The 18,947-nt window shown below is 44.1% G+C and overlaps 1 protein-coding gene and 1 long non-coding RNA gene across 2 annotated transcripts; one reads left to right on the top strand and one right to left on the bottom strand.

The window, feature by feature from the left end:
• Positions 1-2,730: 2,730 nt before the first annotated feature.
• On the bottom strand, positions 2,731-14,909 carry LOC130204209 (uncharacterized). Its single transcript, XM_056430754.1, has 6 exons — positions 14,731-14,909; positions 13,349-13,479; positions 12,186-12,405; positions 8,392-8,567; positions 3,006-3,118; positions 2,731-2,790 (listed from the first exon to the last, which is right to left on the bottom strand). Exons 1-6 carry the CDS (start codon positions 14,907-14,909, stop codon positions 2,731-2,733), a joined length of 879 nt encoding a protein of 292 aa, XP_056286729.1.
• Positions 9,167-10,494, top strand: LOC130204322 (uncharacterized). The gene is made up of 2 exons (XR_008833621.1): positions 9,167-9,257; positions 9,821-10,494. It is a non-coding gene; the product is annotated as an uncharacterized LOC130204322 (long non-coding RNA).
• Positions 14,910-18,947: the final 4,038 nt, after the last annotated feature.

An 18,947-nucleotide genomic window follows, 5' to 3' on the forward strand; every position in this document is an offset into this window, starting at 1 on the left:
TGCAGCAGAGCAACCAAGAGGGGAACAGGTCAGCCATAGGCCTGCCTGAAAAGGTGAGTTTTGAGGTGAGTTTTGAATAAAGTGATAGAGTCAATGTTTCTGATGTCAGGGGGGAGGGAGTTCCATAGGCGAGGGGCAGAGCGGCTGAAGGCTCGTGACCCCATGGTGGACAAACGAGCTGGGGGGACAGTCAGGTTGATGGAGGAAGCAGACCTGAGAGACCGGGTGGGGAAGTTGATTTGGAGGAGGTCAGACAGGTATGGAGGGGCGAGGTTGTGGATGGCCTTGAATGCATGGAGCAGGATCTTAAAGTCAATGCGGTATTTGATGGGAAGCCAGTGGAGTTGTTGTAGAACAGGGGTGATGTGACAGATCGAAGGGGTTTTGGTGATGATGCGGGCAGCAGCGTTCTGGACCAGTTGGAGCTTATGGAGGAGTTTCTGGGGGAGACCAAAGAGGAGGGAATTGCAATAATCCAAGCGGGAGGTGACAAGAGAGTGGACCAGGATTGCGGTGCTGTTGGGTGTGAGTGAAGGGCGGAGGCGGTTGATATTTCGGAGGTGGAAGTAGGCAGACCGGATGGTGGTGTTGATGTGAGTGTGGAATGACAGTGTGCTGTCGAGGACGCCCAGACTCTTAGCCTGAGGGGAGGGGGAGACCGAGGAGTTGTCTATTGTAAGGGTGAAACTGGGATGCTTGGTGAGAGTGGACTTGGAGCCAATGAGGACAACCTCGGTTTTATTGCTGTTCAATTTGAGGAAGTTTGAGGTGAACCAGTCTTTGATTTCCTGTAAACAGGCACAGAGGGAGGGGGGCGGGAACGTGGAAGAGGGGTTGGAGGAAACATAGAGTTGGGTGTCGTCCGCTTAACAGTGGAATTGAATGTTATGTTTGCGGAAAATGAGTCCAAGTGGGAGGAGGTAGATGATAAACAGGATAGGACCAAGGACAGAGCCTTGGGGAACACCGGAAGAGAGGGGGGAGGGATGTGATGTGAATGATTTTAACTGAATGAACTGAGTACGGCCAGAGAGATATGAGTGAAACCATGAAAGGGGTGTGTCTGAAATTCCAATGGAGGCTAGTCGATCAAGGAGGATGGAGTGGGAGATGGTGTCGAAGGCGCTCAGATCGAGGAGGATGAGGATTGATAATAGTCCAGAGTCCGCTGCCATGAGGAGGTCATTTGAGATTTTGATGAGGGCTGTTTCTGTGCTGTGACGGGGGCGAAAACCGGACTGGAACTGTTCATAGAGGTTATTGTTGGAGAGGTGAGTCTGAATCTGAGATGCCACTGTTTTTTCTAGGATTTTAGAGAGAAATGGTAGGTTGGAAATGGGACGGAGGTTATTGAAAATGTTGGGGTCTAAACCAGGTTTCTTGAGTATTGGAGTAACAGCAGCAGATTTGAGATGTGATGGGACAGAACCAGAGGTGAGGGAGGAGTGGATGAGGGCTGTTATCAGGGGTAGCAGAGAGGGGAGGGAGGTTATGACCAGGGAGGATGGGAGGGGGTCGAGTTTGCAGGTGGATGGCTTGGAAGTCTGGATGAGTTTTGATAAAACGATGGCAGAGGGGAGTTGGAAGCAGGATAGAGGTACAGAGAGGGGGGGGGAATAAAAGTAGAAGGACAACAGGACGTATGAGGGGTCAGTTGCTGATGGATGGCAGCTATTTTAGTGTTAAAAAATGACATTAGGGAGTTACAGTGTTCAGTGGAGTAGAAGTGAGGGGGAAGGGAATCAGGGGGGCGCAATGAATTATTGACCACAGAGAAAAGGGTCCTGGTGTTCCCAGCACCAGCAGTGATTTTGTTTGTAAAGTATTGTGATTTGGCTGAGGAGAGGGCATCTTTGTATAGGAGGATGTGGGCATGGTGCATCTGTTTATGAATAGTGAGTCCGGTTTTGGTGGAAAGCCTCTCCAACTGACGTCCTTTGGCTTTCAACTGGCGGAGGTGAGGGGAGAACCAGGGGGCAGAGTGGGGGAACGAGACAGTCTGGGTTTTGAGGGGAGCAAGTGAGTTCAGCAGAGTATGGAGACTATCATTGTAAAGATTAACCAGATGGTCCGAGGTGTGTGAGGGGGTGATGATGGGGAAACTGTCAATGCCTGTTGTGAGGTCAGCTAGATTAATGTTTGAGATGTTGCGAAAGGATATGACACGTAACTGTTTGAATTTGGATAATGTTAAACTTAAATTAAATTAAATAAGCATGTGGTCGGAGATGGGGAGATCGACAGCAGAGCAGTTGAGGGGAGTGAGACCAGAGCAACAGACCAAGTCCAAAATGTGACCTTTAGAGTGGGTGGGGAAATGAATATGTTGTAGGAGACCAAAACTGTCCAAGCAAAAAGTGAAGTCCTTAGTGAGGGGATGATTAGTGTTGTCCATGTGAATATTCAGATCGCCCAACAGAATTATGTTGGGAGACAGTGAACAGATGTGTGTGAGAAGTGTGGTGAATTCATTGATGAAGTCCTTATTTGGTTTGGGTGGGCGGTAAATATTGACTAAAACGGTTGGAGTAGGACCATTCAGTTGTAGAGCCACAGATTCGAATGTCTGGGATACTGGCAATGATACTGATGAGACCTTCCAAGTCTCGCGGTGAAGTATCGCGAGACCTCCTCCTCTTCCGGTGAGACGGGGGTGTGCGGTGTAAACAAACCCAGGTGGAACAGACTCGTTCAGCTGAGAGAAGTCGTCAGGGGTTTGCCACGTCTCAGTCAGGCAGAGAAAGTCCAACTTGTGGTCGAGGAGGAGGTCTTGGAGTAGTTGTCCCTTGCCTGAGAGGGAACGGATGTTGAACAATCCAAAGTTGACGTCGGAGTGTTGGTTGGTAAAGCTAACGTTAGTCGACCTGGCTAGGCTGGCTAACGTGCTGTGGTCCACCTTCCTGCGGGTGTTTCTCGGAGGGTGGCGGCGGGTGGAGGACCAGAATGAGTTAATGGCAGTGGAGTTATCGATGCGGTGGTATCGTCCCGCTCCGCGGTGAATGTACCTCCGGCGGGGTGGCGGCGGTGTCCGGGAAGTGGTATAGTATAGGCGGAGGAGCAGATCGGTGGAATCTGAATTGGAGGAGCTCCGCGCTCAAGTAGTGGATCAGGGGTGAGACTGGGAGTATTACGAAGGACAGGACAGTCCACAAGAGCACAAAGCTCACAGCAAGCTTGTAGATCCACATGATCCACGGACAGATGTTCACCGAGCAGCGTAGCTTTCAGCGTTCGGGTAGGTAGGACGACAAACTCGCTGTAAACACAATTCTAACTAAACTAAACGGCTTGACAGTAAGCCCAGGATAGAGACTAGTAGTACCACGTTCGCCAGGAGTAGGTGGTCTGCTGCAAACTGTGCAAAAAATCGTAGAAAACTTTTAAAATATAAAACAACCGGAGAGCAGCGGCAGCTAGACGCTCTTTAATGAAATGGTTCTCTAAAGAACCCTGGGTTGAAAGGTTCTTTGTAGAACCAAAAATGGCTCTTCTATGGCATCACTCTGAAGAACTAGTTTCGGTTCATTTTTCTGTGTGTATGCAGATTCATGTCGTTAGGTCGGATCTTCAGCTATTGGAGAAAATAGAGAAATAATAAATCCAGTAGGTTGAAGAGATTTTGATGCACACAGACAGAAGCACGGTGCAGGTGAACAATGGAAGGTGTTGCGTAACAACACAAACTCTCACACGCGTCAGTTTGTAACTTAAAGCAATAAATTGTAAACTTTGAGTTTTCAGATTACTTTAAATGCAAAATGTTACTTTCTTAATTCATTTCAGTGTCACATGAGTCAAATGTGTGCTCTTTAAACTAAATACATCGTCTTTGCAGTGGCAGGTAAAAAGTTAAATTCGCAAACAAGCTTCAGAAATACATTCTCCAGCACCGTATTGTCCAAGGAACAGACAGTTGTTGTATTTGGCAGATTTAATGGAGGAAAATGTAATATTTTGTCAAACTGAAGGAGCACAAAACACATGCCTTTGTAAGTACAATAGTACATCATTATGCATTTGACAGTAACTAACAATCACCAATGCTGTATTCAAAACAAAGAAATATTAACCTAAACATGTTAATATAAATGTAATTAGTGGATGACTTACTGATGAAGACAATGTAGTTGTGGCGGTTTCACCTTAAAGATAAAGCCCCGCTAGTTGATTTACCAGACCAACTCCAATGACCACAGATGACAGACTCGAGCGCGTAGTTTTACTTGTCCCAAGGAGAATGCCCTGAGCTGTGCCTCTGCACGTCTCCAAAACACTCTGGCTCAGTTCTCCCCCGACAATCCTTTTATTGAAGCAAGTCATTTACACAACACAGATGGGGTCTCTTCCGTATGAGCTTTACGGCCCTAAATTCCTGTGTGGTGTGGGTGTGGGTATATGGTGAGAATAGAAAACAGACCTTTGTTCCTGTGTCTGCTCATTAACCCGATGTGACCCTGGAACCTTTTGCTCTCAGGGTGACCGGTATAGAATAAACAACACAGCAATAATATGATTGTAATTATTAATCTTCTTCTAATAATTACAACCCTGTGGAGTAAACAATAATTCATCGGGCTTACATTCTTTAATACACATTGAAAACACATGATCCAAAACCTAACAGTAGTGGACTTTAAGGCGAGGATTGCAAAGATTATAAGCTGATTGTCGCAGGGCTCTCAAGTGTCACGCATTGAGCGTGAGACTCACGCATTTCGGTCTTAAGTCACGCACTCCCGCCACACATCGTATTTCTCACGCTGAAAAAAACTCTCGGCTATTTAATGTTTTAATGTGCCGCAGCGCGCAAACATGAGCTGGCCGCGCTGCCCTCACGGTGGAGGAATCAAGCGCTCCCCTGGAGTTCTGCTGTGAGGAGCCACTTATCAGCCAATCAAAAAATAGAAATGGGCTACACAATAGCCAATCAGAAAAAAAACTGTATCTGTTGTATCTGGGTAAGATTTAATCCAGCAACCAATGAAAATAAAGCATCCTGGAATTGCGCGCGACTGACTGATATCCGAAAATTTCGTTCTAGGTGGAGGGTGCTGATGGAAATGTCACTCTTGCCTGTCTTCAAAACTTGAGAGCCCTGTTGTCACTCCGTGAGTTCATGGGCCAAAAGGAACTTCCTGAACGTCACCTCCGGTTACTCCATGTTTATGATTTACTTGGCGCAGCTATTTACAAACGCCACTAGGTGTTGCTAGAGGGCATATAACATATACAGACAGACTGGTTCCAACACACTCTTAACCCTCCTGTTATGTTCGTTTCTTACATACAGCCGTGATGTTCCCGGGTCAATTTGACCCGGTTAATGTTGAATCATCCAAAAGTGGTCAGAAAGCAAAAAATTCTAAAAACTATAGTTTGTACATCATCACCAACAACATTACTAACAATTAAATCAGTTTTTAGTGGAATTGAGTAATTTACCCCTCCATAGATCAGAGTTCAATCAGGAGCACTCACTCGTTTTAATGAAAAATACATGTTCAAACTAATTTTTAGGAACATTGAAAGAATCTAAATCTAAATTACATTAGTCTACCATAACATGTATTTTCTCCTAAATTTTATTTGCATTTTGTACGTTTTTTCTTTTCATGGGGTGATGTAGATAAATAGAGATGAGACACCTGTGCTGTTCAGGGTCATAATGACCCGTCCACTACTAATCAAGCCAAATGAGTCATAAAGGATTTGTATTGAAAGTAAACGTTAGTTATGTTTATTTTTAGTGTTAAGATGCATAAATGATATGATAAAAGATGACCAAAGACCAGCACACAGTCATCCTCTTGGTGCAGTCGTATGTATCTGCAGAGTGTAATGTTGTAGGACTTCTGACCAACCATTTTGTATGTTTGGCCCCTCCCCTGATACGTGTGGGTGGAGTTTTCCTGCAGGGGAAAATAAAGGTTCCCGTCAAAATAGTATCTGTATTTCTCGCACAGGTGTGGTCGTTAGAAAGTGTGTGTGTGTGGGTCTGAGATTGGGATGAGACAGGGTGTGTGTCTCTCCCAGTCAGACAGACAGTATATTAGAAGTACTATACTACATATGTATTAGTTGAGACATGAAAGAAACCCTCACATTAGTGTCCCATGTCCAATAAAGGTGTATTTAGGTGTGTGTGTGCTGATATGTGTGTTTGTGTGTGTGTGTGTGTGTGTTGGTGTCTGTGAGCATGTGTGTTAGTGTGTGTGTTGGTGTGTGTGTGTGTTGGTGTGAGTGTGTCTGTTGAAACTTGGTGGGAGGGAGTAATAAAGACTGCCCTACATTTACAAAGAAAGAAATAGTCTAAACGTGACTCTTCTGATGACATTTAGCCTTCATTTTCACAGCCGGGTCAAATTGACCCGGGAACATCATTTCTGTTATATAAACCTGCAGGTGGGGGTTGCAAATACATGATATTTTTGTAGTATATTTTTTTTACGTTGATTACACTAAATAGGGTAAGCAGAAGAAGTTGTATACAGAAAGAGCACTTAGAAGTATTTTTCCTCGATTTTCAAACGGGTCAATTTGACTCGCAACATAACAGGAGGGTTAATGAATAGACTTAGTGTTCATCAGTTATTCAGTTTAATAAGAAAAAAACTCACACAGAAACACATCTTCATTCCCCTAAACATTCACTTTGATCAAATAAATAGAAGTTTAATTGGAGCCATGTTGCTGAATAATTAAGAAAGATTCTGATTTTGTTGTGGACCTGTCATGATGTATATTCAGTTGATTATGGTACGATATTTATTTGTGGTAGAACACATCACATAAGAGTTCAACTGAATCCAAAGCAAGAAGAGTTTTATATTTATATATATACAGTCTATACTTTATTGATGATAATGCACAATATGACATACAGGGATTAAAGAACAAGTATTTACATTTTTGGTTTATGTGTTATTCAGTTTACAATTGTAAAGAAGAAAACAGGAAAGAAAGAAAAGAAAGAAAATATAACAAATAATCATGGCAAAATAAAAAACAATATTAATAATGATAAATAAATCATCCAGGAATTATGGTGCTTTGTCAATGCTGAGCTGCATTTTTTTGAGGGGGGGGGAACCAACCAAAGACACCTTCTTTAGTTTCATGTTATTAGATCCAGAGCTATATTTAAATTGTGCATTCATATCCTTTTTATCTATTTATTAGTCAAAGACATACATAAATATGTACATTTCTGTCACTGCTGAAGTGTAAGTCGGAACGGAATTTGGCATTTTAAAGAGTCTATTTTATTATATAAAAAAGAAAGTCATATCACTTAATATTGTAGAACACAAACATGTTGAAAACTAGTCATATAGCTACTACAAGAGCGTTAAAACCTCAATATACCCTTCTGGCCAACTTTGGCCCAGGAGCCTCACTGAACTATCCGATCCATAAAGATCTCTCAGTGTGGGATGGGCTGTAAGATCAGAGGGAGAAGAAGGCACAGCTCGTACTTCAAAATAAAAAGAGTATGTGTGATAAATGTGTGTTTTTCCTTGTGAGATACATGTTCACATTTTGAACTCCAAACAGCAACGTGTCTCGACATTATGTTCAGTGTGAGCCGTCACTGTTGGAGTTTGATGTGCTTCAAAATAAAAGCAGCAAAAGAAAATGGTATGATATATTATTAAAGCCCCAAAGTAAAACCAACTATTATAATATACATCGTGGGTACCACGATACAGAGAAGTGAATCCAGTTACACTTGAGTCTTCAAGTTATTTTTCTGGTGCTGCTGAAAAACTTCACTCGTGTGTCGACGTCAGGATAGTCTGTGAAGACATGAAGAAGTTTGAAGAGGAGGAAGGTCTGATTAGTAAAGGGAGGCAACATTTGCAAATTTAAAAAAAACACACAATTAAAAAGGTGGAATCCACCCATTTTATACGTGTTTCCAGATGTTGGGGAACAATACTGCATATGTGAGTGTGAAGTCTGATGAAGGATCTCAAGTGATTCCACTCGAGTCTCGAGGACGTAGAAGACTACAAGTTCTAAAACTGAAAATAATCTGGATGTTTGGAGTGAGGTAGAAGTGAGACCTCTGTGGCCTGCTTCCCATCTCTGCTGCAGGCTATCTGATCTGCGACTAGCAGGCCCAATTATCTGGCCAACCTGTCGCTGGCGGTCCAGTAGCATTGTGGGTAGTGTAGGCAACCAGCTCTTTATGAGGAAACGGAACGCTCGGGGTAAAAGAGACAATATCTCAGGTTCTGCTGCATCGATTTGAATCCGTAAAAGAAAAAGAATGTCCACTGAGAGTTGTTATCGGAGGGAACTGCAAAATCGGGAAATATACTTCCATAAATATAATATATATGGATATGAGGATCAAATAGAAGCCAGTATACTTTAAAAAGTCCTCACCTGTCAAACAGATGAAGTGAAGGTGATCTCCACACGGGAGATCATTCCAGTGGAAGTGGCCGCTGGTGTCGATGCCGCCACAGGGACTGGTAACTCTCCAGATGTGGTCCGTCTCCCAGCTGCTGTAGTCCACGGAAGGCCCGGACATCCAGAACCACCTGCCATCCATCAGGTACCTAAAGAGGATGCCTTGATATTTAAACGTTTTAAGCACTACTACTATAACGGTGCTTTTGGACAAATTAAAACAAATGTTGTTCATACGTCCTAAAACAAAAGGATTTAAATGCATTTCTTTCGTTATCAAAGGTCAGTGTCGCGGTGTGGATGCATTTCAGTGTCAAGGATCGGCTCGGTAAATGTTTCCTGGATCAATAAAGGTGTGAAAAACCAACACAGCACCATTAACTGTGCGGCCTGGCCCAGTGCCGTCAAATACATCCATTGTTCCACTCCCACTATTAGGAATAGTGTGACAAGTTGCTAGCCGTCACTAGTAGGTTCTCCCTATAAGCACCATGAAATGAGTAGTCGGGGTGATATTTGGCAATATCTTTTATTCATCCAGACCACAGACCGGGGCTGTGTCTACTACCGCGCACTTGAGCACTTCGAGCACTGACTTTCAGTGTTCGAAGTGCGCCACTGAAAAAACCAGCAGAATTCAGTGCACTGAAAGTACCCGGATGGTGCACTGCAAACGGGCAACAAATGTAGTGTAAAACGATGGACACTACTCGCACTAAGCGGACGCCATCTTGGCTACGTAGCGGAAGAGGAGGAGCCATTTCGCCAGCTTTTCATTTTATTTCTAAAACAATGGCGGACAGCACAAGCGGTAGACCACGAAGCTACAGACCGTAAATGTAAGTATCAGTGGTAATTACACATTGTACTGGTATTACAATGTACTACTAACATGCCATTCTCAGATTAGTGAGCATACCTAGGTAGCATTAGATGCCATTGGATCTGCATGGCAGTTATGATAAACTAGCCGGGTAATCCACCACCCGGCCAGTCCGACGAAGGTGCACTTTTATCGGACACTTTTCGCTTGACGGCGGGGCAGGTCGGCTCCAGGCGCTTGCTCCAGCGGCAAGTCCGACGACAGATAGCTATGTCAGTCATCGGACAGTGTTAAACAACGGCTGTTCTGTTAAACAATCGAAATAGCAATTGTAATAATGGATTAACAATGGATATGCTCAGTTTAATAACGGGTTAACATGACACATGACGTTTGTCCACCGCCGCCCGATAATTAATACCGTTACGATAGCTATCTAAGCTTGTCCTTCTAGAAATAATTGTAGCTTTCAATCATCGTTGTGTGTTGTTTTTTTAATGTCGTATGTATTAATTTAAATGTAATCGTGGTCTGGGACAGAGCACTGAATGGCTATCCTATTTCTGTTTCCTGCCCCAGAGACGTTTCCTGGAGGTGCTGGTGCTGGTCCTCTGCTGCCCTCCCGACATCTGGCTCCAATGACCTCTGGCACCTCACATCCACCTCCAGGGCCTTTAAGAAGATGGACCGCCATCGCGTCTTCAGTATCCCGAAGGACCTCTCCACAACACACCTGGCCTTTGACAGGCAGCAGTTGTAGCTTGGAGGTGGTTGCGGACAGGCTGCCTGAAGGGGGTCATGAGGCAGATGGGTTGGGACAGGCAGGGGGAGCCACCATCCCCAAGGATACCGTATCCTGGTGGAGGGTATGACTGCTCATAGAAGATGGGGCTGTTATTCAGGACCCTGGCATCATGCTCTGAGCCCGGGGCCTGTCGAAGGCCCTGGCCACCACCCGATAGGAGGTGGCACTGGCAAGCCAAAAAATAAAAACTAGACAGGAGATCTCAGGGCCCCAACCGTGGTCAGTCAGTGCCCAGCACAGCCATGAGGGCGTTGAATGACTCGGGTGAGCCTGAAGTCCACCCTCATGTCACTGTGGCCATCACAATACAATGCCAGCAGTGGCATTGTAACATTGATACGGCAGCGCCGCCTGGGACTGGGTGGCTGCTGTAGAGTGTGGGGAGGGGAGGGGAAGGGAAGATTATATTAATATGTAAGTCATTTTATCAATAAAATGTTGTCATTGAGGTTTTGTAGTCTTTTATTGCGTTTTCTGATTCATATTAGAATTGATGCATGTTTGTAACAATAATTAATATGCCTGTGTGTTCAATTGCTAATTGATTCCTGTATCAGGGTGAACTTCACTACAACAGAGATGTGTATAAAAGTACAGTCAGTCAAAGTAGGCCTATTACTGTGTGAATTCAAGCAGATGATGCCTATCATTTCAGTGGATAATTCTTAAAACTAATTGGAAGCTAGGGACAAACATGTACAGATTTGTCATGTTTAATTTCCATATGGTGTGTATGTGGATTGCAAAGAAGAAGGCTACTTCTGACAAAGATAATTGAGAATTTAGCATACCTAGCGAGGAGAATTTAATTGCAACTACTACATGAAGCTATGCTGTGAAGGTAAGGCAAAATCACAATTAAATTTACATATACCATCTCGACTTCAGCCAGAAGGCGGAGGCTCCTGCCACATGGTGGAGGTATCGCAGTTTCCACATGGGGTGGAGAAAGGTAAACAAGGGACAACAAGAGGGCAAGAAGTGCATTCATTTTGTCACTTTAAGGGTTAGGGTATCGCAAGCAGATTTGCATACGTCACTCCCGGCTTAATTTCGCGGGTGCCGTGAACAGATTTGCGTCCGTCACTTCCGCCAAGTGGTTAACGGTTAAGTGTTCCATTTGAGACAGCACTTCATCAGCGACGCAGTACACTGCAATGCAGTGCACTGAATTGCAGTGTACTTCGTTAAGTGCGCGGTAGTAGACACAGCCCGGGTCTCTGCTCAGCACTCCACCTCTTCTCCAGTCCATCCAGCTCCTTTTGAAGACAAAGCCTCGCAGATACACAAACACAGATTGTCACCAGCTGGTCTGATTGTCATCAGACCAGCTGGTGACAATCAGACACCGTTCCCTGAACCACACCCCCGCTCCACCCACTCTGTAGCCGAGCCTAAACACCCCCCCGCTGCCACAAATAGTTACGGCAAAAGACTTAAATTGATACTCTTTGAGATATGGGAATAGCTACTGTGGAAAACAGAAGAGCGATCCACTTCCTGTTTTGATCCAAATGGTGTCATTACTCGATATTGTGCAATAAACATTTACTTAAAAACAATTAAACTTGTCTATTGCTAAAAAAAAATCAATGAATATAAGATTAAATTAATCAGAATTACACTCTATACATTGTTAATGTGTTAAATTCTCTGGTGTTTAATGAAGTCTCTACATAGGTGTGTAGAGGCCCATCTCCAGTGTTCTAATGGTACATTGTGTTATCGGCTTAGAAGACTAACGGAGGGGTAGAAACCCCTTTTTATGTTAGCGCAGCTGAAAACAGTTATGCTGATGAGAGAAGCTATACAACTGGCCTTCCTTTGAGTCACATGTTTGAAGAACAAAATTTAGATTTCAAATAAAAAACATTATTTATAACCTTGTCAATGTCTTGACTATATTTTATATTCATTTTGCAATTCATTTGATGAATTAAAGTGAGTTTTGAGGGAAAACACAAAATTGTCTGGGTGACCACAAACTTTTGAAAGGTAGTATAGTTGGGACACAATACAAATAAAAATGCAGTCGGCATTTTTTTAAACCTGCATTTCATTCTAAACTAACTGGTAAAGGAAAATTCTTGACTTTTTAAAGTATAAAAGAACAAGAAAATAAAAAGCAGGAGTAACCACCTGCGCAGTCCCAACCAAACGTGTTTGGTCAGGGGGAAGGAGGCGGAGCTCAGCACCTCCCCCACCTCCACCTGCTCCTCCTCACTGCGGATGCTCAGCAGGTCCCAGTAGAAGTCCCTGCAGTAGAGCACGGCGTCCGACCAGCTCAGCTTCTTTTCCACCACGACTACTTTCCGGCCCATCACCACCGCACCGAAGGAGGGCGAAGGAGTTACCAGTTCTGTAAAATGCCAGCGAGAGCACATCTGGTTTGGAGATGACAACCGAGCTATTCTGTTTCTTAAGTACCAGACATTTTTGTATCGGTTTCATCTTTGAGAGATTTTTAACATTTTGCATTTGGTTTTGTAGTTTTCATAATTTTTTTATATACTTGCACATGTAAAAAAATATATATATACATAATAAAGCTATGATAATCAATAAGGATATTTTAAAGAATGTAATATGAAAATATAGTAGAAAGTTACTGTCGCTGAAAAGTATGATCACTACATCATTGTATTCTTGTAACTGTACTACTGACTAAGATGTGTTATGCTCATCATAACTATGGCATGACGCGAATATGAATGAAATGCATTGATTTCGGAAGGCGTAGTCTGAAAAGGAGTTTCTACTAGAGATCGTCAAAACAGCTGTTTTTAACCTGAAAATTTCATTTTATTTTGAAGCCCATCTTATTGTGGAGGACTGTATGTGAAGTATGCTAGTGGAAGAAGCCTTGTTCATTAGTGGATAAGATTAACCCGCCTCCTGTAGTGGTTAGCCAATAGCATGCTGTGAAATGTGAAGGTCTATGCATGTGACCTATATACTAACCGATGAGTAGCTCACGCCCAGTGAGAGGATGCGTTTGAGTACCGTGGGATTTGTGAGGTGCGGCTCATGTCCACTCATGCGAATACGATAGAGAGGTAACTATTTTGTATTAGCTGCATATTTAGCCTGTGGACTCGTTGAGCGTGCCCGGCTGGGACAGAAATATATGCTTGTGATTCCTATTCTTTTATTAAATACTTTATATTATAACTTTATGAATTTGAGACTTTTTTCAGCATTGGGAGCTCGGATCTCGTTTGAAGCAAACAGTTTTTCAATCACTTTGTTGAGAAATACAAAAATATATTTTTGAATAAAACATCACGCTTTAATGGACTTACCTCCGTACACCTCCAACTCACATATTGTCAAATATTCGGAATTCAGATACACATTGACAAACCGGCCTATCATCCCTCCACAGTTGAAGGTCCTGGTACTTCCACTTGGGATGGACGGGATAACAGCACAGCTGACAAAAAAAGGCAAGACAGAATAATAATGAACAATAGTGAATAATCAGAGTAAACTCTTGAGCAACAACAGCTGAGATGGTGACATCATCAGGTCAGCTGCTGTTCCAACTGCAGAAAGACCTGCACCCTCCTAGCCTTTGGAGTCTGGACTCTAAAAGTACACAAGTCTGTACTTGGCGTACTTGGTATTGAAAATGCCCTAAGATTTAATACACGTTGACTCCTGATTTCGCCATTCGGAGGTCACACTAAAGTTAATGTGGTGTTGGTGTATACATACGCAAAAACAATGTCGGACTCTGCAGTTACTGTTCGGCAAAGGTTTCAACACCAGAAGTCAAGCTCCTCTTTTATGGAACCAGCTTCCACCATCAGTCCGGGAGGCAGACACAGTCACCTCATGTAGACTGAAGACTTTCCTCTTGATAGTCTTATAGTTAGACTGAATCAGGTTCACCTGGTCCAGCCCCTAGAGATGCTGCTATAGGCTTATAGGCTGCTGGGGGACGTTTAGGAGACACTGAGCACCTATCTCCTCTTCTCTTCGTAATTTGTAATATTTAGCTATATCAAATAAAATGAATTAAATTGAATATCCAACTGACAGTGCTGTAACTAAGTTTAAAGAAGTGATTCCTTCTGCCTTTAATTTAAAACCACCTCTCAATTTAACAGAGGACTCCTGTGCTAACTTTAGTCCGTTCCAGATTGATCATCTTGTCGTATGCTAAAGGCTCCCTGCGAACGACACTAGACAATAAAACAAAGGAAGTTCTCTAAGGTCTTGTTAGACCTGGTGACATCCAGGTTCACCTGGTCCAGCCCCTAGATATGCTGCTTTAGGCCTAGACTGCTACATCTACATCTTAGGATACAGTGAGCTCCTCTCTCCTCTTCTCCATCTCCTGAATGTATGAATTCATGTCGGCCAAACCCAGGGATTGGCCGACATGAATTCATACATTAAATAAATAAATAAGTCCCTCGAGACTTGAGGGTAAATAAAAACACATAAAAAGTGTCACATATACTTATAAAAGTAGCCAGTCTGATGTTGGTTAGCATCTATCATAATTGTGTCTTGTTTGCAATGAAAACTGGTTGAACTCCTTTTACTGAGGAGGCTCTTGTTATACAGTTGAAAGCTTGATCACATATTAAATGAAATGAAGATTATAAATATATTATTTCATGTGAGATGATTAAATCCTAAATGCATGCACTGGTGTGGTAGAGTCCAGGATTACATTGGGTTGTTGTTTCCGTTGTTCATCGGGCAATTCCCAATCAGGATCATGGCATTATTGATCCTCTCGGGTACGTCAATCCTGTTTGTGATGCTAACAGATGTGATCCTGTACATGGCCGGCAGGATCAGCCTCCACCAGCTCTTTTTTGTCGTGCCGGTATGGCTGCAGGAAGTCATGTTTGGGTTCATATTCCCATCAATTGCGTTCGAAGCAACAAAATCCTTAAAAGTTGATGATTGAGATGCCGTTCCACTGGGCGCCACGTTCAGTGAAGAGGTAACTTGGGTGTGACAAGAAAAGAAAGAAGCCAAACTTGATTAGTCTTTTTGTTTGTGCCATAGAGCATAAACAACGCGACACTCATCATTTCCCGTCGGCTCACTACAGCCCAATGGCTGTTCACATTGGATACGATAGAACACTGGACCATTTGGTAAACCAACCGGCCATTCCGGGGGCGCCTTTGCGTCCTCTGCCATTAATGGAGGTTCTGTTAGAGCGAATCGCTATGGACCTCATAGGACCATTTCACCGGAGTGCACGTTGGCGGTGCTGTTGCGCAACATTTCTGCAAAGAGTGTCGCGCAGGCGCTGTTTCAGGTCATCTCCCGAAATCGGAATCCCGAAAGAGATTCTGACTGAACAGGGCACCCAGTTCATGTCAAGAACACTGAGAAAACGTTATAGGTTATTGGGCATCAAGTCTATTCGGACCAGTGTGTACCACCCACCGACCAACGGTCTGGTGGAGCGTCTGAATAAGACTTTGAAGTCCATGATCCGTAAATGTATTAATGAAGATGAACGTAATTGGGATTTATGTTTTGACTCTCTGTTGTTTGTAGTACGGTAGGTCTCCCAGGCCTCCACGGGATTTTCTCCCTTTGAACTGTTGTCCGGCAGGACTCCAGGGGGGTGCTCAACCTCATTAAAGAAAACTGGGAGGAGGGTGCCGAGTACCAGTAAAAGTGAGATCCTATACGCCCTGGAGCTGCGAGCACAGCTCTACATACTGGGTCGGCTGTTACGTGAGAATTGACTCCAGGCCCAGGGGCCTCAAAAATGATAATTCACACCGAGAGAGAAGGTACTTATATTGTTTCCTTCTTCCTTCTTAACTCCTGGGGCGGAGCTACACAGATTTACGACCTAAACCTCATAAAAGCATGGAGGGAGGCAGATTCTGTTTCTCTGGTTTCCGCGGTATCTGAGAGAGAGGAGCTGGGGCCTGAGGTCCCAAAATCCACCTATCCGGCCTTGCTCCTTTGTGAAGGCCGTCTCTCCGGGACCCAGAAAACAGACATTGCCCAGTTGTAGTTTTCTGATGTGTTCTCTCTCTTGCCAGGACGCACAAACATCATAGCGCACCAGATTGAGACTCCTCCGGGCGTGACGGTGCGGTCAAGACCCTACAGGTTACCTGAACACAAAAGAAAGGTGGTTCAGAGGGAATTGGCTGCTATGCTGGAGATGGCGGTAATAGAAGAGTCCCACAGTGCCTGATGTAGCCCCATTGTTCTTGTGTTCAAGAAGGACGGGTCTATACGGTTCTGCGTGGACTATCGCAGGGTGAATGATGTGTCACGTTTCGATGCTTACCCAATGCAGTCAAACTCCTGGACCGACTGGGCACAGCGCGTTTCTTTACGATCCTGGATTTAACCAAGTGTTTTTTCCTTGGAATCTGGCAACAGATTAATCTGCTGCCAGATTCCAAGGAAAAAACATCCTTCTCCACTCAGTTTTGATTGTACCAATTCAACACGCTTCCCTTTGAGTTGTTCGGGCTCCAGACACTTTTCAACGCCTCATAGACAGGGTGCTGTGTCCGCAGGGTGCTGTGTCCGCAGGGTGCTGCGTCCGCACGCTGCGTATGCTGCTGCCTACATGGATATTGTGATCATATACAGCACCGCCTGGGCGCAGTGTTGGAGTCCCTGAGGCAGGCAGGGCTCACAGTCAACCCAGGGAACTGTGCAGTTGGACGGAGGGAGGTACGGTATCTAGGTTACCACTTGGGCGCCGGGCAGGTGCGCCCTAAATTGGATTAGACTGCCGCTATCGCAGCCTGGTCGCGGCCCAAGACAAAAAAGAGGTGAGGCCGTTTTTGGGGCTGGCGGGTTATCACAGCCTCTTCATCCCGAACTTTGCATAGCTGACCATCCCCTTGACTGACTTGAAAGGTGCGTCAGATCCGGTCAAGTGCACAGAGCAGTGCCAGTTGGTGTTTGAGGAGGTAAAACAATCTCTCTGTGGGGAACCACTCCTTCACACACCTAACTTCTCTCTCCCTTTTATTCTGCAGACTGATTGTCGAACAGAGGGCTGGGAGCTGTTTTGTCCCAGCAGGTAGAGCGGGTTGACCGCCCTGTGCTATACATCAGCCGGAAGCTGTCGGAGAGGGAGGGCAGGTACAGCAAGGTGGAGAAGGAGTGCTTGGCCATCCGGTGGGCGGTCGACTCCCTACACTACGACCTCCTGGGGCGCTCATTCACCCTCTGGTTGGACCACGACCCGCTGCAGTGGCTAAGTCGGGCGGTGGGGGTATTTGGCAGCTGGGTGTGTTTCAGCTAAGCAGCAGAGTGGGTGGAGCTGGGTGGTGGTTCGGGGAACGGTGTCGGGACCAGGTCTAATTGGCTTCAGTTGGTGGTTGATTGTTAATCAGCCCAGCTGAGGCTAATCTGTCTGTGTGCATCTGTCCCCATAAAGGAGCAGTAGGGACTGAGGAGAGGGAGAGTGAAGAGCAGAGGCACAGTCTGCAGTCTCAATAATATATATTACCAAATATCCTTGGTGTTTGCTCATCCTTTGGTGCTTGGGGGAAGAAACATAACTGTGAAAGCCACAAAGCTGTTGCATGGACCTTTGGGAATATCACCATGGATGACTTCATTCAGAATATCGAACACAAACCGGACACTCCAAATGTTTTGTTAAACAGAAGCATCTCATAAGCTGTTTGGAAAAGGATACTTGGTGATTGGATGAACCATCTGTCAATCAAACTCCTGCCGAAAAGAGTCAGAAGAAGGTTCAAACATATTTTAATCAGACCGACCCTGCCTCAGGTTGGCTTATTCTGATAATGTAACCCTTACGCTTACCACTCGCACCTAAACCTACCCAACCCAGTCAACAAAGACCAAGAGTAAGAACCAATCAGAGGCAGAGGATGGCGAGTTTGCCATCCTAGGGGGAAAAATGTGGTCGCTAATTGCCGCTCGTAGCTTCTCACAGGAGGCAGATTAGACTAAGCCATTATGGTTAGGCCACAAATACATTTATTTGGAGCCGGACGAGAAGGATTCTCCAGAAATGGACACAACAAGCTAAAAGTGGTCAATTTGTCCACATTTTTTGCAGTACGAGCTGGTCGGTGTCCAATTTGCTGTTATCCGAGGAACCCAGTATCTCGTTATTAGTTCTCCAGGCTCTTCTCTATGGTCACTCTGGCAGAAAATACATTGATTAATTTTAAAATAATTTCATCCTTCTAGCAACAATGTTACAGTTACGATAATCCAAATGCACCAAAGCAGGCAAAATATGGTAAAATCCAACAGGGACATTGGTTCATAAAAACATTTGTGGTCATAGTTATCAGTGTTCTAGATCTGGATGAACTGATCTTTAAATTATTTAATTAAATAATTAAAGTCTTCCGCTTAATGAAAATGTAATTCCAACAAAACACCGACAAGAAGAGCAATACTGCTTCCAATAATTGCACATTATTTCAATCTTAGATTATTGTAGGAAATGTTTTTAAAACACTAAAGCAACACATTATTTACAACTTAAATGAATTATTTAGATCCTACCTGTGAAGCCCATCAGGAGCCAAAACTGGAAGAAAACACCTGTAAAATGAAAACGATGACTCGATCAGAAACATTGAAACAGTGGTCTCATGTTATCCTTTAAACCAGCGGTCCCCAACATAGAGAGAATTTATAAAACAATTTTGATTGATTATTGGATTGATTGCAAATATATTTTATTTGGAAACTGACTGGATATACCCGTCTGAGGCTCTTGACAAATGTCAAGAGGTCACGTGATACTTTAGCCCAAAAATGAAACCCACAAGCTAGCAAAAATGAGTGACTGACGGTAGGATTGAAAGTAGGTTTCAGACTACAAATCTACCGCTGTTCTGATTTAAAATGAAGGCAGAATATCCTGAGATTGTTTTTAAAAAAGCACTGAAAACC

This window comes from Pseudoliparis swirei, chromosome 14 (assembly GCF_029220125.1).
Source record: "Pseudoliparis swirei isolate HS2019 ecotype Mariana Trench chromosome 14, NWPU_hadal_v1, whole genome shotgun sequence".
NCBI lineage: Eukaryota > Metazoa > Chordata > Actinopteri > Perciformes > Liparidae > Pseudoliparis > Pseudoliparis swirei.